Source organism: Rhincodon typus, chromosome 8 (genome assembly GCF_021869965.1).
Source record: "Rhincodon typus isolate 14 chromosome 8, sRhiTyp1.1, whole genome shotgun sequence".
Taxonomy (NCBI): Eukaryota; Metazoa; Chordata; class Chondrichthyes; order Orectolobiformes; family Rhincodontidae; genus Rhincodon; species Rhincodon typus.
Window position 1 is genome coordinate 9,594,646 of NC_063339.1, and position 27,994 is coordinate 9,622,639.

General features: G+C 42.5%; 1 protein-coding gene across 1 annotated transcript in view; it reads right to left on the minus strand.

Annotated features, from left to right (window-relative positions):
• nrxn3a (neurexin 3a) overlaps nucleotides 1-27,994 on the minus strand; it is a 1,856,693-nt gene that overhangs the window by 928,618 nt on the left and 900,081 nt on the right. Inside the window, 3 exon segments of the mRNA XM_048600025.1 lie at nucleotides 9,221-9,345; nucleotides 21,088-21,117; nucleotides 22,032-22,106. Coding sequence (XP_048455982.1) covers nucleotides 9,221-9,345; nucleotides 21,088-21,117; nucleotides 22,032-22,106 — 230 coding nt within the window.

Sequence of the window (27,994 nt, forward strand, 5' to 3'; positions counted from 1 at the left end):
TACACCTTGTTATCTAAGATTCTCCAGCATCTGCAGTTCCTACTATCTCTGAAAACATGTGTAAACTAACTTTCCTATGTAATTTTTTAAGCAGGTGAAAGAAAATTGGGGACAAACAACTGAAGCATTCAGGAGGACATGGGTTGGTTATTTGGATAAAAATGGCATCTTGGGATTTAAAATAAAATTGATTCATTGGGTGTGGGTGTTGCAAGGAGGTTGGAAGCAGAATTAACAGCAAAATTTTCAAAAAGGAATAGCTAAACTGGGAAAAAATGCAGCACTTTGAAGACAGGAGAAAAGGCAGAGAACTAATTGGATAGCTCTTTCAATGAATTGACACAGCCATGAGGAGCAAATGGCCTCCCTTAGTGTCACATATTGATATGATCTCACAACTCTTTATGAAGTCAAGGCTCATCCAAAACCTGGGAACCCAGGCCTTAAATCTTTTGCATTTTTTTAATTTCTTCATGGGAATCACTGTCTAGGTTACCATTTATTGACCATCCCTAATTGCTCTCAGGGCAGTTAAGAGTCAGCCAAATCATTGTGGGTCTGGAGTCACATGCAGACTCCAGATCAGGAGAGGATGACAGATTTCCTTCCCTAGGTTAAAATGGTAAAGCAGATGGGTTTTTTTCCAAGAAATGACAACGGTTACATGGTCATTATCGTTTCCATTTTTTTAAAAATTGAATCTGATATGGCAGGATCTATACACAGGTCCTCAGAATATTAGCTGGGCTTCTGAGTTAATATTCTAGAAATAATTCGACTAGGTATCACCTCCCTGAAGATCCTGTTTCCACACGGTAGGGATTCTATGCAGAACCAGATACAGGGGAAAGGCGGGAGATTGACAATAGCTAATAGAAGTGATGCAGTCTCGATGGGCCGAAAGGCCTCCTTCTGTGGCATAACAGTGCTGTGACTATGTAAATTAGATGCTGCGATATGGAGGGGGGAGGTGGTGGTGTTGGGGCTGGAACGCTAAGGTGAAAATGAAGATGGGCTACAATGGCTTTTGCTTTCGGCATTCATCTGGTGATGTACGACAGAACGTGTCATTGTGTAAGAGATGTGTGAGGGAGGCTGTCAGAAGGCTATGCTCCTTTAAGCTATCCAGAACAATGGCTTTTGTTCTGCCAATCTACTGTTTCTTGAATGGTGGCATGGCTTTAACAACCAATATTCTGCCTGGGAAACTTTTCAACGCCCTGGTCCACGCTGTTTGTTAAGATCCTCCTGGGACTTTAGATCACCTCTTGCTAATTTGAACCAGTGCTTCGACGTTCCAACCGCACAATTTAATTTGAAGCAATGTTGCATTTTGCCCCACAACATTCACAATTTTATCTTTGAAATCCCCCTTTTCTCAACTGAAAAGCCTGAAGCAAGCTCGAAAAGTGATATTTTTCAACCGCTTTCTTTGAAAGAATACCAGCACTGGTGTAATTTCAGCTGGGGTCAGGCAGTGGGTTAATTGATTTACCAAGTTCATGTTGCCCATATTCCTTATTCATGAGCTGTCCTGGAAAGCAAGTTAGTCTGTCAGACAAGGAACACCTTGTTCGTGTTGTGTAAGGATGGACTCTGTTCTCAGCCTTCCCTGCTCTTTCATTTTTCCAAGATGTTAACACACATACGTACATGCACACATGCACACAAGTACATGCACACACACATGCACACGCACACACATGCATATACACATATGCACACAAACACACATGCACATATGCATGCACGTACACATACAAAGCACGCACACATGTACACACACGCACATGTGCACACACATGTACGCGCGCACACACACGTACGCACATGAACATACGCACACACATGGATGCATGCACACATGCACATGCACATACACACATACGCATGCATGTACAAGCACACACGCGTACACATGCACATGTGCACACACACATACGTGCAAACATGTACACTCATGCAAGCACTCACTCATAATCCTCAAATTCACTTTTCTCCCTTTTCTCCATAACCCTTGAGTCCCTCGCTGATCAACAGTCTGTCTATCTCAGCCTTGAATATACATATGATAAACAATTCCACAGATTTACAACCCTCCAGGAGAAGAAATTCCTCTTCATCTGTCTTAAATGGGAAACTTCTTATTCTGAGATTATGCCCTCTGATTCTAAACATTCCCACGAGGGGAAACAACCAATCCACGTCGACCCTGTTGCGTCCCTTCAAGATTATTGAACAGTTGAAGCTTTGCAGAGTTATTTTGTGCAGACGCACTGAAGGACATGTCTGAATAGATCTTTGCTTGGGCAGTACAACAATGAGTCCATCCCCTGTCCAACGCTCGGTGAAGTAGAAACAGGCTTAACAACAAGTACATGATGTGCCATAAGATGAAGCTCAAAATACTTACATCCCCATTGACTCCATGTCTCTATATACTCTGGTGAGAATGTTGAGAAATGCTGACTGGATATTTTAATTATCTTTTGTTCATACAATCCAGATTGCTCACATTAAGACACTCCCGTGTTATTTTCAAATGAAGGTGCAATTGCTGGCCTTTGCAAACACACATTCATGTTTGGCATTCTTTACTTAATAATTAAGTTTGATTGTTGAAAATTCTTTAGGCTACAGAGACAGTGGCTCAGATTAAGCTCTCAATTCGATGTCTCTTCAATTGCTCAACTCCAAAGGAGACCCAACTTGTTTGAGTTTCATTCATTCCAGTCTACTCTTCAGGCTGCACTGTTGCTCCTGTCACCAGGGTGGCTCCATTTATTTCAACAAGGTGACTTTCTCCCTGTCCTCGCACCACAGGGTCCCTTCCACAAAAATACAGCCCCAGCCCCACGACTCCCTCACCAGCCCCTATCCACACCACCACTCCCCCACATTTCATCAGGAATTGTGTGACATTGTGAGACAGAATTGCAAGAGAAAACCCCTTGCACACTGCCTTAATTTCTGAGCAACTGCGTCAGACGCGAGAAGAGACAAAGTGAAGATCAAGGCTTCATGTGGCGCTTCAATGATACAAGTGAGGTGATGTTACTTGGTCAGAAAATGAAGCAAATTACTGCACACAGAGTTCTACAGCTGACCCCATCTTACTCTCAGCCTTTACTTCCAATTTAACTCTGTGGGTGGAAGAGGGACACTTTGAGAATCCATCATCACACGAGAGAACACATTATAGCTATAGGTATTGGGTCATTGAGACAGAGAGAGAATCGTAGAGATTTTATAGCCCAATAAAATCTATTCGGCCCATGCCTGCCATCAAGCATCTATCTATTCTCCGTTTTCCAGTACTTGGCCTGTATCCTTCTATGCAATGGCATTTCAAATGCTCTTTCACATATTTCTTAAATTACTTGATGGATCCAGCCTCTTCCATTCTTACAGGCAGTGAGTTCCAGATACCTACAACCCCCTAGGTGAAAATAATTTTCCTCAAATCCCCTCTAAACCTTGTCCTCTTTACCTTATAGCTGTGCCCCTGGATATTGACCCCTCTGCTAAGGGGAGAAGTTTCCATCTATCTGTGCCCCTCATAACTTTGTACACCTCAGCCCATCTAGGCTCTCTTCTAAGCTGAATTGCTCCAGCCCAGGCAACATCCTGGTGAATCTCCTCCAGTGCAATTACAGCCTACCTATAGCGCAGCGACCAGAACTGCGTGCAGTCCTTCACTTAAGCCCTAACTAACTGACAGGGTGAAAATCGAGATTTTGAACTGTAAGGGATAAATGATACCTCCATACTGAAAGCAACTTAGCGGCCTATATTGGTAGGATATCTGTAGGTACCTGCACAAAAAACAGACAGTGTGAATGAAAACATTCAAAGAAGGCATTAGGAGGAGATGGTTAGGACAGGCATTGATAAAGAAGGGACAGCAACATTTAGGGCAATATTGACTGTTTATTCACTTTTATTGGTGAAGCAGAACTTACCACATTAGCCAATGAATGGGTTGGCCATCTGATTTATTTGTTGTCTATAAAGGAAGGTTGGAATGTGGAAAATGAGATGCTAACAGTATAACAATAATCAACTTTTCTGAATATTTCAGTCTGAGGCAGATCTTCCTTTGTGTTGCTCAAATAAAATAACAACATCAAAACCTACACTCAGTCTCCAGCAATTGATTAGTTAAAAATCAAGACAAGACTAACATTATATACTTTTTCATCATAACCTCCTTGCTCTTGTATTCAATACTTTGATTAATAAAGGCAAGTATCCCATATGTCTCCTTATCCGCTTGATACAGCTTTCTTGCTGCCTTCAAGGATCTATAGACATACACATCAAAGTCCCTCTGATCCTCCGTATTTCCCTAAGGTCCTATCATTCAATGTTTACTCCCTTGTTGCATTTGTCCACCCAAAGTGCATCACCTCACACTTTGACAACACACTGGGCAATTACAGCATCACACTCATGACTACTTGCACTTTGTGAGTCATTTTTGTTTTTCTCTTGTCTCCTCGCACCTCTTCCCTGGGTGGAAAACACAGAATTTTAAAGAGCATTTTTGTTGTTCCAGGAAATTATTTGTCATTGTGTTGGAAATACGATTTAATTTTTTTTCACTGAAGCTTTCACACACAAATCCGATAAGTATCATAAATGAACACAGACTGTTCTAGTGCTGGTGACTAGCTGCTACCACTCCCAGTAGCCAATTTATCAGAGGACCACATAGCAGCTCTTGAACAAATAATTCCCATGTCTCTATCACTTTCTCCCCTTTGTTAATTGATGGGTGTAGCCTTCAGGGAGAAGACTTCATACAAACCAACCACCAAGAACTGTACAATTATTTGCTTGTTTATTCAGACAGAGACTGCAACATTGACCATGGCCTGAGGTGCAGCCATTGGATCATTAGAACCAGATTTTGGTGGCATAGAGAAAGCTAGAGATTTGGAGTAATGGACTGTCTGGTTTAAAATCACATCCCACCCAGGACTCCTGTTCTCCAATGTGCTTCCACGGAAAAGTACTGAAATGTTGTGGGTGGTCAGACGTCCTAGAGACAGGACAGCTCAATCTCTCCCATTCCTATCATTCCACCAACATTCTCATTCACGTGTAGATATTTGCTAGTCCACCTGCTCAGGGATGATATTATATACCTCTGGAGCAGGCTGGACTTGAACCTGCGTCTCCTGGCTCAGAGGTAGATCCTCTGTGTAACAAGATCTTCTGGTCAGTCTCTGGCAGCAGGCTGCGTCAGCTGAAGAACAAAATGTCTCCGGAATATTCCCCTTACTCATCGGCCTGTCATTGCAGCTGTCTCGCTGAATACATTCTCTATCCCCAGCGAATAGAAAGCTTCCCTATTTTCTGTTAATTCATGGATATCTCGAACATTAGGCAAGTTTTTACTGATGCAGACACCATAACACAAGCTCGATTTTCTTACCCTTAAACTGATGTTAAGGGCAGAAATGGGAGCGAGAGCAGATTTAACTTTTTGCTGATGTGGTTTTGTTTTGTCCTCTTCCTTTCTCTAACTTCCTCCTCCTCCATCTGTATTATGTACATCACTTACTTTTCCTAATGAAGGTAGAGAAGGAACTGCCACCCAACTCTCTGTCCAACTGCCATTCCTTGTCAATGCTCACCAGTGGCAAAGTATGAACGGCCCTGTTGATTTTTTTGTATCTCTCTTTGCTTGTCCTTCTATCATTCTCTGTCAAAACATGCCTGGACCAGAATTTAGCATCTGAACATCACACCCACCTGCTATAAGATGCAGGAAGGACAAGCTAGGCGAGTCAGGTAGGATTAGATATTCAAGCTGGGAAAGGGTAGATAGCACGTTGGCTACAAGCCAAGGATGGTAACTAAGCACTCATGGGCAAAAGCAGATAAGTGCAGAATTAATTCTGTGCCAAGTTGAGAGCCTTGGCTAGAATGAAACAGTGACAAATAGAAACAACGGGCTGATGGGCAACTCTCAAGGGTTAGCATTGCAATGGGGCAGAGATATGATTTCAGATGTAGCCACAGCTGGCCCTGGCAAAGGGCCAAATGGTGAAAACCAGGCTGTGTGAGGGGCAAGTGGCGAGGTTGCAGTTGGTAGGATTAGAACTATGTAACTTGGAAGACCTTGTGTTATCTCGTGATGGAAAATCATGAGGGTTTGGTTGCAAGCCATCAATTGGTTTTAATTGCTTTTTGATCCACCTCTAAAAGAGAATAACGAAAGAAGGAGTGACTGAGTGAATGTGTTTGCGTTAGAGTTTGCAGCAGCTTATGCCAAATCATGCTTTACAGACACTGTACTCACACATCAATAAAATTATGCATGTAACTATTGACACACTTGTCTCAGCATCTAAGGGAATCACATTCCCTTTCCTCTCATCGGCCTGGCTGCCAATCACTGCAGATGCCTCAGCGAACACATTCTACCTTTCGACATCATTGAGACACTCTACACCAGCCAATAGATCTTTCACCTTCCTCAAAGAATGTCAAATAGGAAAGACAATATCTCCCCAATTTCGATATTACCATGCACATTTTACCCAGGTATTAGCACTATAAATACCACCGACACACAAAATGCGGGTGTAATAAAATACATCTTACATGGGACAGATATTATACAACCGGTGAGTGGAAACCATGCTGTGTAGCGTAGGAAAGACACATATTTCTTACATTACTGAAGCCCTTTGATACAGCAACAGGTAGAGGAATTTGTAGCAAAATACATTGCAAGAGATCCAAGGGGAATTCCATCCCTATCTATGCAATCTGAAGCCACACAGAATCCCATTCCATTCTGTTTGGCAGTGATCATGATGAGATTGGTACCACCTCTGCTGAAACATTGCACGGAATAAATGCACACATTCCAATTTTTTTTCTGTTCTTATCCTTTGGTAGACATTATCAGAGAGTGTTGTATAAAACAGGGCAAAGAATTCCCGGCTGACAGTGTCCTTAAATTATCTCCAGTGCAAAAATTCAACCGGGCCAAATTAGTTAAACACCAAACTGCAAAACATCTTTTCAGCAACTCAGAACAGTAAATGCATCTCATCCTGACCTGAGTAAAACTTTCAGTGGAGGAACATAAACAAGACCTACCTGTGAATGATTCACCATTGGCCAAGGTAAAATCCTTGTGCACTTAGAACATAATGTGTAATAACATTGTCCAACATGTTTTATTATATATGCAACATGAATGTAACCAAGGTAACACAGTGGGGCATTGTGAATATCCACCTGTTATCCCAGCCATTGCAATCTCCCAGGTGAAAGTTTGAGGAATCCAAACTGATTACAACTCCATATTGCAAATGGAAATGGGAAAGAGAGCACAAATTATCTAGTGCAGTCATGAGGAGGAAGCATTCAGAGTGTGAATGGACTTAGAGCTCAAATCTGGATCCAAACCTAGTCATCTTTGAACAACAGTCAAAGCAGAACAAGTTGCTACTCGCATCCAAAACTGGCCGATTGGCCCCGCCCCAGTATTGTATTGGATAGATTAATTTTTGAACAAAGACCGAATTACCTTTTCTGCAATCCATTTCTTAAAAAGGTTTATTCTTTGTCCTGCAGTGTGGTGGGGATAAGTCCTATACAAACTACTATCTCATTTTCCACTTGGGGACCCTGTAGCCTTCAGGACTCCATTTCAAGTTCAATACTTTTAGGGCTAAACACTTCCTCCCATCTACTTCACTCAGCCCCACGCCCCTGGCCCTGTCATTACATGGACTGTTTTCATCACAGCCAACCCATTTTCTTCCATGGTCCCTATTATCAGCTTTTCTTTCTCTCTGGCTCACCATTATCTGTCCCCTTGTTTATCTAACTGCTGTTCTCTATCTCTGGGCTCCACCTCCACCTACCACATCCTATCACCTACTCCCTGCCCCCACACCACTCCCTATCTTCAGCAAACATCCCACCTTTCCTCAGCTACCTTCAGTTCTGAAGAAAGGTCACTGGACCCAAAATGTTAAATCTGTCTTTCCCCACGTAGCTTGCCAGAATTGCTGGTTCCAGAATTCCAGCTCCAGAATCTGCAATTCTTTGTCTTTTTTAGTTAATCAGGTCAATTGGCTTCCCAGCTCCAGTCAGGCAATGGCTGAACATTTGGACGTTCTTGTCTTGGGGATTATTCAATGCCAGTATAAAAACATTGGGTTCCCTTCTCAATGTGTCCCTTGGCCATTTCACAAGTCTTCCCTTCTCTTTACTTGTCTCCAAACTTCTTGCAAAATTGTAGCCCATGTCAATCTAAGTAGTTTGCTAGATGCTTGATGGAAAGGTGCTTGATGGAAAATAGGAACAAAGGAGTAGGTCATTCAGCCCTTCAAATCTGCTCTAACCATTCTGGATCGTGGCCAATCACCATCTATTGATAACACTTCTCACTAGAATATGACAGGATATAGAGGAAAGGACAACATTTGGGATTTTCACCACTGGCTCCTTATGCCTGATAATTACGAGGAGGGATTGGCTGCACCAAAGGGTCTATTTGCATAATGCAATCTTTATTTGGCTCTAAGTCCATCAGCACTCCAAAGCAGAAAAAGGCAGTCATGTTTCACGAGTGCTTCCTTCCTCCAAATGTCAGATGAAAATACAAAAGCTTTCTGCCCGATTTCACATTCCAATCAAGCCAAGTAGATGAGCAGAGATTACGCATATCCTGAAACTCTTTTTGCTGAGAGGAGGTGGGAGCACTTCCTTCATGCAGAAGCATCAGGACATGCTGGATATTTCCAAGCCCCTACACCAGGAAAATCACAGGCTGGGTTGCAGCTCACCCTTTCTACCTTCCCCATATAGACTTCAATCAGAGATTTAATTGGAAAAATCCAAGAAATACGCACTTCACTCAGAGAATTATGATTTCTTTTGGTTGCACGTTATGTTGAGATAAGACTGCTTAGCAGACACCTTGAACACTGACTCAGTCAGAAAACTGTGACAATATTTGTGCATGACAATGCACAACCCACCATCAAATCACCAGGAAAAGAAAAAAACCATGTCAGATAAACCTCTCACTTGCTATCTTCAACTACCAAGCACACCCAAGACCTCAGACCTAGACTGTTGTATCACCCCCCAACCTGTTATAACGAACCATTAAAAAAGCATTCCACAAAGGCACAATGAGTTCAGACAGCAACGGAGAAACTATTCAGAGAAACCATTCACTTACGGTCATTGCACTGACTGCCACTATACGAAGTCATAGAGCAGTCGCACGTGTACCCTTCCCACTGTTGGATGCAGATCCCATAGTTCATGCATGAGTCTTCTTGGCAGGTTGTGCTGGGACCTTGGAGAGGAAGATCAAAAACAAGAAGACAGTTAACAAGAGAGGAAACAAGAGAGAAGCGGACTGCTTGTGTCAAAGGGAGCTTGTGTCACACTGCAGTAGTTTACGAAGGCAGCTTATCACCACCTTCTCAAGGGCAATTAGAGTATGGGCAATCAATTATGACCCAACCAACCATTCCCAGTCCTGAGAAACCTGAAAAGTTTAGTCTGATTTCTCTCCGCATACGCTGCCAGGCCTACTAAAGCTTTTCCAGCAATTTGTTTCTTTATTACAGTATACACAGCTCTTTCGGTTTTTATTCAGGGAGGCCCAAATTCTGGAAACAAATAAAATGAATTTCAAAGCATGCTCACACAATCGTACAAACATTTATACACGCTGCGACCAACCCAACCAAGTCAGGTTGTGGAAGGCATTCCTTCCAACTGGTTTTTCAAAAAAAAATCTCCTGCTTTTAAAAATATAAGCACGTTGTGAACAATTTTTATCAATCGGACAATGGGTATTATGGTGACACTTTCTTGTGTGTTGAGGTTAATTTACTAGATAAATGGAAACTGGACTTCAGAGTAAACTTTTCTTTCAATGCTCTCACAACCCAATTTAAAGGAGCTTCAAGCCATAGTTACAACAAAACAGTGATTTAATAATCAGATTCTTCTTTTACTTCTCCTTCTCTTCTGAAGACATTAGGATTTATTTAAGAGACGAATAAATGAGACTAAATAGATCTCTCTCTCCTGATTCTTGCTGCAATACCACATTTGGAATACCTTTCTATAAAAGGTGTTGTTGGCTGATTTCATAAATAATATTAAAATGGAATTGGATAAGGGCTTGAGGATGAGGAATTTCAAGGAATTCAGAAGGAAGATAGTGGTGTGGATCATAATATTGTCTGGGCCAGAGGCCCCCTATAATGCTCTTGAAACATGAGTTCAAATTCCACCACTGCAGATTTGCATTCATTTAATATTTTACTTGAACTGAAAGCTAGACTCAGTCTCAACAGTGACTGTGAAATTGTCATTAAAAACTATCTGGTTCACTGGTGTGCTTTAGGGAAGGAAATCTGCCATCTTCACCTGCTCTACATGTAACTCCAGACCCACAGCAATGTGATTGGCTATTAACTGCACCACTTTCCTGTCTACCTCTACCATGAGCTTTGATTCCCTTGTCTGTCATGAAAGCACAGAATGACTGTGCAGTAGTAGCTTGGGTGAAGGTAATGGCCTTGTGATATTATCACTCTACTATTAATCCAGAGACTTGGTAATGTTCTGAGGACCCAGGTTCAAATCCCACTGTGGCAGATGATGGAATTTGAATTCAATGAAATATCTGGAATTAAGAATCTAATGATGACCATGAACCGATCGTCGGAAAAACCCATCTGGGTCACTAATGCCCCTTTAGGGAAGGAAACTGCCAACCTCACCTGGTCTGGCTGACATATGATTCCAGACCCACAGCAATCTGGTTGACACTAAACTGCCCTCTGGGCAATTAGGGATGAGCAATAAATGCTGGCTGGTCAGCGATGCCCTCATTCCGTGAATGAATACAAAAAGTGTCATTGGCTAGACCAGCATTTATTGCCCATCCCTAATTGCCAGAGGGCAGTTAAGAATTGACCACATTGATGATTCTCTTGCCTTTTCCCAATAATTCTGTATAGGGGTGGCACAGTGGCTCAGGGGTTAGCACTGCTGCCTCACAGCACCAGGGACCCAGGTTCAATTCCAGCCTTAGTCTGTGTGGAGTTTGCACATTCTCCCCATGTCAGTGTGGGTTTCCTCTGGGTGCTCCAGTTTCCTCCCACAGTCTAAAGATGTGCAGGCTAGGTGGATTGGCCATACTAAATTGTCCGTATTGTGTAGATTAGGTGGGTTACAGCAGGATGGGTCTGGGTGACATGCTCTGAGGGTCAGTGTGGACTTGTTGGGCTGAAGGGCCTGTTTCCACACTGCAGGGATTTTATGATTTTTATTTAAATATCATCTACTGCGCTATTGAATGCTTTGGTTAAACCTATCACCAATATACCTCCAGGAATTGCATTCCCTATCCCAACCACTCACTGCCTGAAAACTATTTTCTCTTATCACGTTTCCTTCTTTTGCAAATTACTTTAAATCTATGCCCTCTCATTTTTGACCCTTTTATGAGTGGAAACAGTTTTATCCCTGTCTTCTCTGTCCATACACCTCAAAACTTTATAAACTTCTATCAAATCTCCTCAGTGTTTCCTCCTCTTCAAGAAAAGAAACAATCTCAACTTCTCCAAACTATCAAAACTGAAAATTAAAAAATCTGTGTAACTCTACCCTAGGGAGGTGATGGCCTAGTGGCAGATGGTGGAATTTGAATTCAATTCTATACAAAAAAAAATTAAGAGTCTAATGATAACCATGACCATGAATCCATTGTTGATTTTTGGAAAAACCATTCTGGTTCATTACTGTCCTTAGGGAAGGAAACTGCCTTCCTTATCGGGTCTGGCCTACAGCAATGTGGTTGACTCTTAACTGCCCTCTGGGCAATTAGGGATGGGCAATAAATGCTGGCCAACCCAGTGATGCCTACATTCCATTAATGAATGGAAAAGAATGAATAAATTCATTTTCATCCACTATCCTCTGGAGAGAGAATTCTATAAACCTCTTTTTCTAGACTTTTCTAAAAAGCCACGGAGAAGAAAGATTGACCCTCATCTCCGTGTGAAAGGAAGCAGCCCTTTATTCTTAAACTGTGTTCCCTAGCTCTAGAGGGACCATTTTCCATCCTATCAAGTCTCCTTTGGATCTTATATGTCTCACCTTTCATTCTTCTATCCAATTGGTGTAGTCCCATAATTTCTCTGAGCTTCCTTTATGGCATATAGTTCCTCAAAAGAAAATCAACTGGGAAAACAACTAACCCATTTCTGAATCTGAATAGAGTCATACAGTCATACAGATCTACAGCATGGAAACAGGGCCTTTGGCCCAACTTGCCCATGCTGCCCAGCTTTCACAATTAAACTAATCCAATTTGCCTGCATTTGGTCCATATCCCTCCATACCTATCCCATCCATGTAGCCATCTAAATATTGCTTAAATGACAAAATTGTACTCACTTCTGCCACTACCTCTGGCAGCCCATTCCAGACATTCACCAACTTCTGTGTGAAAAAATTGCCCCTCTGGATCCTTTTGTATCTCTCCCTTCTCACCTTAAACCGATGACCTCTAGGTTTAGACTCCCCCACCTTGGGGAAAAGCTGTTGGCTATCTACCTTATCTATGCTTCTCATGATTTAATAGAAATGTATAATATAGACTTTATAAGGTCACCCCTCAGTCTCCTATGCTCCAGGGAAAAAGTCTCAGCCTATCCACCCTCTCCAGTCCAGGTGACATGCTAGTAAATCCCTTTTGCACTCTAGCTAGTTTAATAACATCCTGAATAGGGTACGGCAACCAGAACTGCATGCAATACTCCAAATGTGGCCTCACCAACATCTTATATAGCTGCAAGAAGAAGTCTCAGCTCCTATACTCAATACTGAATGTGTCAGCCAGATTTTTTTTTTCCCTCTTATACATTCATGGGACAAGGGCATCGCTAGCTAGGCAGCACTTATTGCCCATCCCTAATTGCCCAGAGGGCAGTTAAGAATCAACCACATTGCTGTGGGTCTGGAGTCACATCTAGGCCAGACCAGGTGAGGATGGCAGTTTCCTTCCCTAAGTGACATTAGTGAACCAGATGGGTTTTTCCCGACAATCGACAATGGATTCACAATCATCATTAGATTCTTAATTCCAGATGTTTATTGAACTCAAATTTCACCATCTGCTGTGGAGGGATTCAAACCCAGGTCCCCAGGACGTTAGCTGGGTCTCTGGAATAACAGTCCAGCGATAATACCACTAGGCCATTGCCTCCTGGTAGAGTTTATCCACATTCTGAATTCTTGCTGGGGAGCCTTTAGAGTCTGTACAAAATCTTGTGACAGGAATCCACATATATCACAGTGCGATGGGTACAGGCCCAGAACCTTAGCTGTTCACCCGACTTCCAAATAAAATAGCAGCATTGATTTCCATACTTTGTCTGTGATTATATTTCCTTTTTATTTTGAAACAAAATGTTCTGGTAGTGGGATCAAAAGAAGTTTGGTAAATGACTACTGCCTCAATCTAAAATGTCACCAAACAGAAAATCCACAGCTGGCATTCTTAATTGTTTAAGCATTCAGTTTTAGGAGGACTGGAATCAATGTTGCTGGGAAACAATCACGATTAGCCGATCACCCTGTTTCCTCTCCACAGATGCTACCAGGCCTGCTGAGTTTTTCCAGCAATTTCTGATTTCCAGTCTCTTCAGTTCTTTGTTTGATTGTGTTAGATTAGCAAAAAGTTGCCTCTGGCATCTTTGAGGGAATGTGGGTTGGAAGATGAGAAATACATCGATTATTTGCTGCATGACTTAAATAGAGGCAAATAACCTTAGGCGAAGAAGAGTTAAAAGATATAAGCACTGCAAGCTTTAAAATAAAAGGCATAACCAAACAAAAGTGAGACTGAATGTGCATCTTTTTAATGAGTGGTGCATTGCAGCTGCCATCACACTCATCACTGAACCAGGCTGTATTTTGCCCACAAGCTCTGGAGAACACCAGGTATAGAATGGGCTGGATGTTTTAAACCCACACAAGTATGTTTACTCTATTGTTCATCTCGTCCCCTTCTCCTCCCCCATCCCCATTTCTCACGTGAGCTGTCAGCATCGGGCCACTCAGTCGCGTTGAGTGTGTTCTGCACATGTTGATGAGATTGTTCCTCAACTGCATTCAATGTTTGCCAATACCTGTTTAAGAGGCACTGAATTCATAAAGAAAACCTGCCCATCAAACACCTGGGACAGAAAGATGAACTGTCAAAAGGAGACATGAATGTCTGGAAGAAAGTGGATAAACTTATTTGAACAGTCAACTTCATTGGAACTGTTAAGCTGTCAAAGGACCTGTCAAGAGAACTTTGAAGTTCATTGAAGCTGTCAAACCGCGAAGGTATTTAAATTTCCTGCCCTTTCAGTGTTTGGAATAAAAAAGAAATAGTCAGCAATTTAAACAAAAAAAGTTCACTATTTCACTCTGTTGACATAAGCCTGAAGGCTGTCATCATATGATTATATGTGTTAATGACCAATAATGAGCATTGTGAACTGCCTGTCAGTTCATAGTTTGAATACAGGCCCCAAGTAGTAATGAAATGTTTGATGTGAGGCAACAGACACATATACTTATGTTTATGAGGGATTATGTTGTTGAGGGATTAAAGTAGTGGTTCCTTTTAAAACTAACTATTGCACTAATAGATACTTGGATCTTAATTTTATTTATCCTCAGCATAGGCCCTGCATACTGTCCATTGTGAATGTTGGGTATATCGAGGCTGCGCGGGCAGTTTCAATCTCCTCATTTAAAGTGGGATAATTTTGCATTGAGAGCTGTTCTTTCAAAGACTTGCTAGATAGATTGTTGGAATGAAACAGTTGTGTTATGAGCAAAGACTGAGCAGATTGGGCATTTGATATTTAGAAGAATGAGGGTTGGTGTTATTGAAAGGTCCAAGATTCTAATGGAGGTGAACTTGGTAAATGGGAGATGATGTTTCTCCTTTTGTGGGAGTCTAGAGCTAGGGGGCATGTAGTTTCAAAAGAAGGGACCTCCCATTTAAGACAGAGTTGGAGAGTAATATCTTCTCACAGTGGTTAATGTTTGGAATTCTCTTCCATAGAGATTACTAAGGCTGGTCATTGAATGTATGCAAGACAGGGTTAGACAGATTCTGGATTTACAATGGGGCCAAATGTTATTGAATGAGGGGGTGAGGTATGTGGGCAGAGGGAAAAGTGGAGTTAAGGTCACAATGAAATCAGTCATGATTTTATTGAATACTACAGTAGCCTGGATAGATCAAATGGCTTACTCTTAAGTCACTGCCTTGGTTGAGATTAGCCAACCATCTGCAGCCCAGGAATTAATCCTGAGTCTATCCAAGACTGAAAAACTCAGGCCACTTGTCACATAAGGCAAGCCAAACTGATTGCACTTCATGACTTTTGTTAATTTAAAGAGATGAAATTTGCACCATCAAGACACGGTTAGAAGCGACATTGTACTTTCTGCATTCATCGTGAGGCTTTTTTGCAAGACATGTTATTGTGGCATCAGTGTCTCTTTAACAATCAACACTGACACATTTACCAGGCCCTTTGCTTTCAAACCCATGGGACCTCACAACGAACTCTCCAGGATTGATAGCAAAAAAAACAAAGAAGACTTCAAGACCTACTATCTCTGAAGACTTCATTATCATGTTTTGCATCATTATCTTCCCTTACCAGAACTGCTTGGCCTCTGGGATGACACCCTTTCAATCATTATGCAATTTATTCTATTCTAGAGCACAGTTGATATTGTATCAGTGTTTGCTTGGATAAAACACCTCAGCTAACATCAATTAACCTTCATCTCACATACAGATAGAAAACAGGGGCACTGACTCTTGATTCAAGCAGCTTGATGGTAACAACATTTTTGGAGGACTATTATATCATGCACTCAGTGAAATGAGAGCTCAGACTGCAGGGCACCTCATACCCAGGTTATATACTGCACTAATTTGGGGGGAGGGGGTTACCGTGCTTAGGATGTGACCTCTTTTCGCCTCCTTCAGCAATCCTGCTTCACCCAATTGCATCTGCACAGGTGATCACTCAACTGGAACCCAGACAATGTGTGCTGAATGTCTGGGGTGTACACAAGCCACTGTTAGCTGGTGGGTTGATGGCCTGCCCTTTAGATACAGATATACCCATGTTATTTGTGTCACAGCTCTGACCAGAAAGGTTCTAGTGATGTAATCTATAGGTTCGAGTCTCATTCTAGAGACCTGAGCAAATAGCTCAGTGCTGAGGGAATGCTTCACTGTCAGACACACCATTCAGATGAGATTTTAAAGGGATGCTCCATCTGATATCCTAAGAAGATATAGAGGATCACAGATTACTTTATTTTAAATAAACAATGGGGAAGTTCTCACAAGTGTCCTGGTCAATATTTATTCCTCAATTTTTTTTTGACTCCTACAGCACGGAGACTGGCCCTTCAGCCCAAAACTGGTCCATCCACACTAACCCCATTTCCCTGTACGTGGCCCATTTCAAGTTTCACAATATCCTTCCTATAGCAGGGAGATTAGAATTGAAAACAGTGTTCCAAAAGTGTCCTAACCAATGTCCTGTCCAGCTGCAACATGACCTCCCAACTCTTATACTCAATGCACTGACCAAGAAAGGCAAGCATACCAAACACTTTCTTCACTATCCTATCTACCTGCGACTCCACTTTCAAGGATCTATAAACGTGCACTCCAAGGTGTTTTTGTCCAGCATCACTCCCCAAGATCTTACCATTGAGTGTGTAAGTCCTGCCCTGATTTGCCTTTCCAAAATGCATCAGCTCACATCTTTCTAAATTCAACTCTTTGTGCCGCTCCTCAGCCCACTGGCCCATCTGCTCAAGATCCTGTTGTGCTCTGAGCTAACCTTTTTCGCTCTCCACTACACCTCCAATTTTAGTGTCACCTGCAAACTTGCTAACCATACCTCCTATGTTCACATCCAAATCGTTTACATAAATGACGCAAAGCAGTGGGCCCAGCACCGAACATTGTGACAATTATCTGATTTGCAATGCAGAGTGATACCAACGTCGTGAGTTGAATTCTCAAACAGGCTGAGGTTACCGTGAAAGTTACCATCTCATCCGCAATCTCTCCACTTGCCTGAAGTTTGCCCTCAGGTTAAACCATCACCAATCATCACCCTCTGAAAGAGCAGCTCTAAGGCCTGGAAGGATTATGGTGATGCTTGTAAGTACCTTACTTTTATTATAGTATCAAGCACAAATTGGCCATTGGATTTCCTATGTGACTACACATCAAAAATATACTTAAAACAAAAAAAAATGCTGGAAATCACAACGGGCCAGGCAGTATCCATGGATTTCTAGCATTTGTTTTTTCAGTACAGATTCCAGCATCTGCAGTAATTTGCTCCTGCTTGAAAAATATACTTCTTTGAAAAAAAACCCAAAAGAACTGCGGATGCTGTAAATCAGGAACAAAAACGGAAGTTGCTGGAAAAGCTCAGCAGGTCTGGCACATCTGTGAAGAAAAAAAATCAGAGTTAATGTTTTGGGTCCGGTGACCCTTCCTCAGAGCTCCTTTGAACGTTTGGAATGTAAGGCACATTGGGATCTCCTGCCATTGCGTAACATGATACAGGATTGTAGATTCCATTCTCTGCTCAATTAGACTTCGATGGTGGTGCACATAGCCTCTAATTCAGGATGCTGGGTGGGTGATTTGGGGATATTTGTTTGAATCTCAGCACGGCAGCTATTGGAATTTAAAGTCAATTAATAATTCTGAAATATGAAGCTAGTTTTTGTAACAGTGTTTGTGGAACTATCATTGATTGCCGTAAAAGCCCATCTGGTTCACTCGTGACTTTTAGAGAAAGGAATCTGCCATCCTTGTCTCATGAGGTGGCACGTTGGCTCAGTGATTAGCACTGCTGTCTCACAGCACCCAGGTCCCATGTTCCATTCCCCTCTTGGGTGACTGTTTATGTGGAGATTACATATTCTCCCTGTGTCTGTATAGGTTTCCTCCCACAATCCAAACATGTGCAGGTTCAGTGGATTGGCCATGCTAAATGCAAGTTTACAGGGGTGGGGTATAGGTGGGACTGGAGTGGACTTGATGGGCCAAATGGCCTGCTTTCACACTGTAGGGGTTCTACATTTCTGATCCAGTCTGGCCTACACGTGACTCCAGGTCTTTAACTGCACTTTGAATTGATTTGGCAAGTACCTCAGTTCAAAGGGGCAATTAGGGATGGTCCTGCATGTGGTACCCAACCATCTTGTGAAACTAAAAGAATTAAATAAAATTCAGGGGTTGTAAGTCTGGACCCCAAATATTAATTTCCCTTTCTTGGTCTTAATTGACGTGTAGGAATTAATATGGCCTTGATTGATATGTCTGTAACTAGGGGTTACAATTTCAAGATATTTACCAAGAGAGCTAACAGTGAGATGAGAAGCGGCTTCTTTACTCAGAGAGTTGTTAGGATTTAGAATGCACTGCCTCTGAAAGTAGTGGAGGCGGATTCCAAAGGAGGTTTCACAAGAGAGCTGGATATATATTTGAAAATGATGAATATAGATGGTCACGGACATAGGGCTGGAGTGTGGGACTAGCTGGGTAGCTCTTTCAGGAGCCAATACAGACATGATGAGTAGTATGGCCTCCTTCTGTACTGTAAAATTCTATGACCCTGTGGTAGTTCAGCCTTGCATTGTCTTGGGAGCAGGCAGAAAGTAAGTTTTTAAGCTGATGGTCTATCAATCAAAGGCATGATTTTTAATTCACTCATGGGATATGAGAGTAGCTGGCTAGTCCAACATTTATTGCCCAAAGGACCATTAAGATTGAACCACATTGCTGTGGGTCTGGAGTCACATGTAGGCCAGACCAGGTAAGGATGGCAGTTTCCTTCCCTGAAGGTAGTGAACCAGATGGGTTTTTACAACAATCGGCTAGCTTTTTTTTAAATTTTTTAAAATTTAAAATGTATTTAAACTTCACCACCTGGCATGATGGGATTTAAAATCAGGTCCTGAGAACATTAGTTTGGAGTAGCAGTTTATTAGTCCAGTGACAACACGAGTACAACACCACATTCCCTCGCTGCCTTGTTTAAATTATAGCCCTGACTATCCAGCATTCTAGATGAAATGGCCAAATACTAAAGGCATATCAGAAGTCTTTTAGAAAAACTGGAACTGTTGCGACCACAGACCTGTTTAACAGATTTGCCGAGACCTGGTCAGCCCTGACTTGGCCGTCTCACTCTAAAGGATGAGAGGCATAGATGGAGTGGATAGTCAGAGACTTTTTCACAGGGTGGAAATGACTAATACAGGGGGGCATAATTTTAAAGTGTTTGGAGGAAGGTATAGGGGAGATGTCAGAGGTAGGTCATTCACACAGAGAGTGGTGGGCGTGTGGAATGCGCTGCCAGCGGTGGTAGTGGAGTCAGATACTTCAGAGACTTTTAAGCGACTCTTGGATAGGCACATGGAGGATAATGAAATGTAGGGTATGCAGGGTAGTTTGATCTTAGTAGGATAATAGGTCGGCACAACATTGTGGGCCGAAGGACCTGTACTGTGCTGTACTGTTCTATGTTCTAAAGCATCAGTACACTGTCATATTATATCCAGTGATAATTCCAGGTAAAGATAAACTATTTCCGCAGGTTGGGAATTCTAGAACTAGGAGCCATAGTCTGAGAATTAGAGCCAGACCATTTAAGAGAGATTTTAGGGAGCACTTCTATACACAAAGGTCGGTAGTGGTTTAGAACTCTCTTCTAGAAACAGCAGTGGATGCTGGATCAGTTGTTGGTTACAAATCTGAGATAGATTTTTTTTTGTTAAGCTAAGTATTATAGAATCCCCACAGTGTGGAAGCAGACCATTCAGCTCATCACTGACCTTCTAAAGAACATCCCACCTAGGCCCACCTGCCTACCCTTTCTCTGGGACCCTGCATTTCCCATGGCTAATCCACCTAACCTGCATATCTTTGGACTGTGGGAGGAAACCAGAGCACACAGAGGGGACCAAGATGTGCAAACTCCACACAGACAGTTCCCCCAGTGTGGAATCGAACCTGGGCGTGTGGCACTGTAATACAACAAAGCTAACCACTGAGCCACCATGCCACCCTGAAGGGATCAAGGTATTAAGGTATATGGAGTTCGGCCACAAATCAGCCATGATCTCACTGAATAGCGGAATTAGCTCAATGGGCTGAATGGCCTACTCCTTTAGTTGTGTTCTACGGTATGGCACTTTATTACTGTTTGTTGAGTGCTAGCTGAGCAGGCTGTACAGCAGCAGAGAGACTCACGACGTCTCTAAGGGACGTTTGCCCTATTTTCTTCACCAGTGAATCACTGGTCCTTTGAAGCTCAGCTCCTGCTATTCCTGCCTGAACCATCAATATTTAAACTTGGGTGAGCTAAACAGACCATGGCTGGCACCTCCCCTCTACATCTGCAGCCTGAATTCTCTATTCCCCAGTCTGCCAGTTGGTGCATTTAAATCACACACAACTTCCGACAGAATTTCTCCGCTCCACGTTCTCTCAGTCATCGTTGAAGACAGTGAGGCGAGTGCAGGAGGCAGTTGAAAAGATGTGCACGGGATCTTGGGCTTCATAATGAGAGGTGGGCTCCCTGTTCGGGGTGAGCCTTCTCCCCATGGAGCACCAACAGGTTTTTCTTTTCGATGAGGGAACCATAGAAAATAGGAGCAGGAGGTGGCCATTCGGCCCTTTGAGCATGCTCTGTCATTCAATATGATCATGGTCAATCCTTCAACTCAGTCTCCTGTTTCCCACATTCTCCCCTGACCTTTGGTCCCTTTAACCCTAAGAATTGAATCTAATTTCTTGTTGAGAACATTCAATGTTTTGGCCTCAACCTCTTTCTGTGGCAGAGAATTCCAAAGGCTCACTACTCTCTAGAAATTCCTCCTCATCTCAGACCTAAGAGGCCTACGCTGTATTCTTACACTGTAGCCCCTGGTTCTCGAATTCGCAGTAATCGGCAACATCCTTTCTGAGTTTCTCCCTGTCTAGTCCTGTTAGAATTTTATTGGTTTCTATAAGAGTCCCCCTTCATTCTACCAAACTCCAGTCTTCCTTCATACATCAGTCTTGTCATCCCCAGGAATCAGTCTGGTAAACTTTCTGTCCATAATCAGAAGATCCTTCCTCTGCTAAAGGGCCCTAAACTGCGCACAATACTCCAGGTGTGGTCTTACCAAGGCCTTGTACAATCGATGAGGGAAGTTCTCAGGGTTTTCATCAGGGAGTCAGAGCTACTGGCCAATCAGAGGCTGGCATCTCTGTAGTACTGGAAACACCACCAAGGACAGGTGGTCACAACTGGTAATGCAGAAAACCAAGGACGAAGGGCAGCCACGGATATCTTGTGTCCAATTCTGAAGGGGAGTCATTCAGCCTTGTTGAACAGATGGTCTCTTGGGTTCCTTAATGGAGTGTAGGGTCTTACATGTGGATAGAATGAATGTGCCAGGATACGGACATAAAGAAGAAAATTGGCACCAGGTAATGATCCTCATTTTGAACAGCCAGTGCAGGTATGATGGGCTGAATGGCTTCCTTCTGCACTGTAACACTTCTGTGATAGTAGCGTTGCCAATCAGCGTTTGAATCTCAGTCATCAGCAGTGAACAATGTCACCCAGTAGTCCCACTCCTGGTCAGGAGTCAGCCACCCACGTTTAAAAGTATCCATATGATGGTGTCAGGTGACAGAAGGATTGAGTTCATTGATGACATGTTTCAGTATTAAATAGCCAAGCTCTCACTAATGAGTCAGAAGGTCATAGGCTCCAGCCCCATTCCACTTGAATATAAAATCCAGAGTGGTAGCAAGGGAGTGCTGCATTGTCATAAGTGCCATCTTTTGAATGAATTTGGTAATTATTTGCTCTGTCAGGTGGGCAAAAAGGATCCCAAAGCACAATTGCAAAGACGAGCAGACAAGGTCCCCCTGTTGTCCCAGATAATCCACACTGCTAAAAAGACATCACTGAAAGGTTTATCTTGTCATTTTCACATGGCTGTGTGTGCAAGCTTGCTCTGCACAAACTGAATGCTATGGTGTCCTGCACTTACAATAATGACGAAACCCCGGGAGTAGTTCATTGACGTTAAATTATTTTGGAATATCCTGAAAGGCGCTATATATGTGCAAGTACTTTCACTTTATTTCTTTCAGAATCATTGTTGAACCCTCACGTGTGATAAATCCCACACCAACAACTTTCTGGGTCTCGACATTATATAACTGGACAATTAATACAATGGCTACAATGACAGGGGAGAGGCTGGGACATCTGCAGAGAGTAAAATCTTCTCTATAACATAACCAATATCAATAAGGCACAAGTCAGAAGTATGATGGAACATGCTGCACTTGGCTGGATCAGTGCAGTTCCAACAACTCTCAAGAGACTGAAAATCATCCAGGACAAAGCAGCCCATCCATCACCATAATTCCCTCCATCACTGACGCACTGTGGCAACAAATGTGTTCAAGTTATAGTGCAGTAACTCACCAAAGCTTCTACAACATCGCTTTCTAAAACAGCAACAGCTCCCGCCTAGAAGGACAAGGGTAAAAGATGCATGGGAACATCGACAACCGCACGTTCCTCTCCAAGTCACGCACCATCCTGACTTGGAAATATGTCACCGCTCCTGCACTGTCGCCGGGCCAACATCTGGAACTTGGGGCCAACATCTGGAACTTGTTGCCATGGAAAATACTTTCAAGGGCTCAGGTGACCACCATCTTCTCAAGAGGAATTAAGAATGGGCAATAACTGTTGGCCTTAACATTGGTGCCAAATCAAGTCCATAGAACTGAGAAGAATGGTCTCACTTGGTTCACATGCCAAAGATTTTCTGGCATTCATCAAACCAAAAACCCAGCAAGAGTCAGTGTATTCAGCAGAAGATGGGAGTGGTCAAAGGACACCTCCTATACTTACACTGAGCAAAGTAACGTTTAACACATTTACAAAAATGATCAGGTTTTGGCCTATTGCAGATATTGAGAATTAAAATGTTCTGCACAATATTATCACATTCAAAAGAACTCCCATTGTTTGTCATTTCAGTGAAAGCCTAAACCTACTTAAAAGAAATGGAATTAACACAGTTTGGAAAATGGCTGGAAAAGCATTTTTTAACTGTGTTCATTACTATGATTTCACTGTGTGATTTCAGCCATTTAGTTTTTTCCACTTCCTGCATGAGAAAAATCCAGAAGGAAATATTCCCAGATTTATTGTCAAAACTGCTGCCACGTATGAACTAAAGTACAGTGTGTGACAGTTGCCTCGGCTTTGAGAGACTCTGATGGGAGCAGGTGGAGGTTCAGTTGAGATGCTGAAGACAGCACACAAGCTTCCTTAATAGCCAGCTTACTTGATCCTCCAAGCAACACTGTGGAGTCTGCAGATTACACAATGCAATGATCAGCCATCTCAGAGCCCCCTGAACTGGATCAAAGTTACAAACGTACAAATCAGGAACAGGAGTGGGCCCTCAAGTCTCTTCCAACATTCACTGATGATCCTATTATTCCACATATTCCCAATAACCCAATTGCTTATCAAGAACCTGCCCACCTCTGCTCAAAAAATATTTAAGGACTCTGCCTTTCAAGGATGAGAGTCCCAAAGACTCACTACCCCATGCGAGAAAACGGTTTTCCATGACTCTGTCTTGAACAGGCAATCTCCTGTTGTTAAATAGATACCTCTAGTTCTACATAAGAGGGGAAACATCCATTCCACATGCACCCGTTACATCCCTTCAGGATTTTAGGTGTTTCACACAAGACACTTAAACTCCAGCAGATACAAGCCTAGCATTTCTGACCTACCCTCACAGGACAACCTGCTAATTCCAGGTATTAGTCTTTTTTCCCTTTATTCATTCACGGGATGAGGGCATCGCTGGCTAGGCAGCATTTATTGTCCATCCCTAATTGCCCAGAGGGCAGTTATGAGTCAACCACATTGCTGTGGGTCTGGAGTCATGTGTTGGTCAGACCAGGTAAGGACGGAAGTTTTCTTCCCTAAAGGACATTAGTGAACCAGATGGGTTTTTCCCAACAATTGGCAATGGGTTCACGGTCATCATTAGACTATTAATTCCAGATTTTTATTGAATTCAAATTCCACCATCTGCCATGGCAGGATTCGAACCCAGGGCCCCAGAACTTTACTGGGTCTGTGGATTAACAGTCCAGAGATAATACCACCAGACCATTGCCTCCCCATCAAAGGCATGTGACCTGAAGTTGGACGCATGGTGGTGGTAGCAGCATCTTTAGAGAAAATGGTGCTGACGAGGTTGATGTTTCTCTATGTCTGTGTTTTGATCGTTTTAATTCCCATGGTTATTCAGCCCCCATAGTCTGGCAGATCTTCTCTGAACTGTTTCCAATGCATTTACATCTTTCCTTAAATATAGAGGCCAATATTTACCACAGTACTCTTTAGCAGTCTTATTACTGCCTTCCATAACTGAAGCACAACCTTCCTTCAATTACCCTCACAATAAAAGATACCATTCTATTAGCTTTTCTAATTACTTGCTGTACCTGCATACTAACTTTTTGTGATTCATGCATCAGGATGCCCAGATCCATCTGCACGTCAGAGCTCTGCAATTTCTCACCATTGAGATAACATGTTTCCTTTTTATTCTCCTTACAAATGTGGAACATTTCACATTTTCCCACATTAGTTGAAAGATTGTTGCCCATTCACTTGACCCATCTATTCTATATTCATTTATAGCGTTTTTCATGTTACTTTCCTATCCATTTCTGCATTTCTTCATCAAACTCATCAATATAAATTATAAAAAGCTGAGACTCCAGTCTTGATCACTGCAGCACACCACTTGTTACAGCTTGCAAGCCAGAAAATGACACAAAATAGTCAGCTAAAAGAGTTATAGAGTCATACAGCACAGAAACAGAACTTTGAATCTAAGCCAAACATAATCCCAAACTAAACTAGCCTGCTCCTGTCACATATCCCTCCAAACCTTTCCTACTCATGTACTTATCCAAATGTCTTTTAAACATTGTAATTGTACCTACATCCACCACTTTCTCGGGAAGTTCATTCCACACCCTGAGGAAGGGTCACCAGACCCGAAACGTTAACTCTGATGCTTTCTTCACAGATGCTGCCAGACCTGCTGAGCTTTCCCACCAACTTCTGTTTTTGTTCATAACATAACATTGGTTGTTTCATTACAGATGGAGCTATTCTCACTTCGCATGAGCAGTGACTTGCTTCTGACCAACATTAACAGCTGTGTTACAGCATTGTAAAAGAATGGTCACTTTAGTTTGAGCTCCAAATACTGTACAAGGCATACACAGTCAAGAGTGACAGCAGAATTGGAATGGAGTGTAAGTGGGTAATGTTTTGAATGGCCAACATCTCAAAGTGATGTCTCTCCACTGAACTAAACAGGGCTTCAAGATTGCTTTGGAAAGTAAAAATAATTAAAACCAAAATATGAACCAGTGCTTTAAAGAATGCAGTAACCAGCACAAGGCATTACACAGAGCAACTTCAAGTCTTTGAGAATGAAACATAACTTTCTACCTTGTATACTTGCCTTGATTAACTCAAGCAAAAAAATAAAGAAACAGAACAATAGCAGAGGTTAGTTAAGTAGCTGGCAGCGGTGTTAATAAAAGCAACTAATCAAAACTTCTGTCAAAGAAACACATGCAGCATTAATATATCAATGTCATAAGCAAGCACATATAAAATTGCAACATTTATAGTTAGGGCAAGTGATTTTAACGCGGCCCATCTTACTGTACACTTACCGTGCAGTGAGATATTTGCCATCCATGTCCAAATTTTGCTTTACAACATCGCAGTGAGAGTGAAAATGTTGGTTTCTTGAGCAAGTCTCAGTAATCACAAATCACTTGCCCAACTGAGCTTCTACCAAAGCTAACACAAGCAGCATTTTGTTTTTATTGGAGTGGAAACAAAAACCATACTAAGAAAAAATGTTGCACACCAGTTAGACATGATATGAAAAAGCATGTTACACTCACAAAATCCACGTCCCTTTTTAATTATTGCATTTTAAAAGAATTTCGTGGAGGTCTGGTGTATGCATACGAAGGAGCAGGGACTTTGTAATTTTGCAGTTGTACAGAGCCCTGGTGTGACCAGACCTTTGTTTTCCTTTATTCATTCACAGGATGAGGGCATCACTGGCTAGGCACCATTTATTATCCATCCCGAATTGCCCAAGGACAGTTAAGAGTCAACCACATTGCCATGTCGTCTGGAGTCACATGTAGGCCAGACCAGGTAAGAACTGCAGTTTCCTTCGCTCAAGGACACTAGTGGTCAGCATTAGACTCTTAATTCCAGACACCTATTAAATTCAAATTCCACCTTTTGCTGCTGCAGGAGTCAAACCCAGGTCCCCAGAACATTAGAGATAACAAGGTGTAGAGCTGGATGAACACAGCAGGCCAAGCAGCATCAGAGGAGCAGGAAGGCTGACGTTTCGGGCCTAGCCCCTTCTTCAGAAACATTATCTGGATCTCATGTTTAACGGTCCAGTGATAATGCCACTAGGCCATTGACTCGCCCTGCAGTGGCACGTGCAGTTTTGTTCTCCGTATCTGAAGAGGGATGTTCTGGCTATGGAGGGAGTGCAACAAAGGTTTTGCCAGACTATTTCCTGGGATGGCCAGGCTGACGAATGAACAGAGACTCTTTTATTCATTTTTTTATTCATTAACAGGATGAGGACATCGCTGGCTAGGCCAGCATTTATTGCCCATCCCTAATTGCCCCGAGGGCAGTTGAGAGTCAACAACATTGCTGTGGGTCTGGAGTCACATGTAGGCCAGACTAGGTAAGGATGGCGGTTTCCTTCCCTAAAGGACATTAGTGACTGATTGGGAGGGATTATATTCACTGGAGTTTAGAAGAATGATGGGCTTTCACATCGAAACCTATAAAACTGCAACAGGACTAATCAGGATAAACGCAGAAAGGATTTTCCCAATGACTGGGAGTCGAGCACCAGGGATCACAGTCTGAGGGTACGGGGCAGGCCATTTGGGAGTGAGATGGGGAGAAGTTTCTTCACCCAGAGAGTAGTGAGCATCTGGAATTCTCACCTCAGAAAGAAGTTAAGCCAAAAACATTGCATGCTGTCAAGAAATAGTTAGATATAATTCTTAGGGCCAAAGGAATCAAAGGGTATGGGGAGAAGGTGGGTACAGGGTATTGAATTGGATGATGAACCATGGTCATATTGAATGGTGGAGAAGGATGATGGACTGTCTGGCCTATTCCTGCTCCTATTTTCTGTGTTTCTATGAGGTCTTGAACAAAAACATAACTCACAGGCTGTCTTGAAGAATCCATGTGGGCTACACAGTCCATCCAGAAACTGTGATGGAACAACACACAAAACTCAACAGAACTAAGAGGAATCATGCAGAATGATAATTCAGGGAAACTACTGATGGGAAAACCCATTGCCTGTCACATCATGATTCTGGTGCAAAATCAAAACGCATTGAGAGTAAGGAATATTTATTACAATGCAAAAGGCTGATTTCACTTTTGGAAACAAAACGTTTGGCCAGTCTTCACCACTTGATACCCATGTCCCTCCTTGACCTCCTTCCTCTCATATTTCCCATAACGTGTGCCTCATGTGTAATAACCATTTGACCTTTTGCCCAAGACGGCAAGAAATTAGAGAGTTGTGAATGCAAACCAGTCCATCACACAAAGCAGAGATAGTAGGAACTGCACATGCTGGAGAATCCGAGACAACAAGGTGCAGGGCTGGATGAACACAGCAGGCCAAGCAGCATCATAGGAGCAGAGAGGCTCTCTGCTCCTAT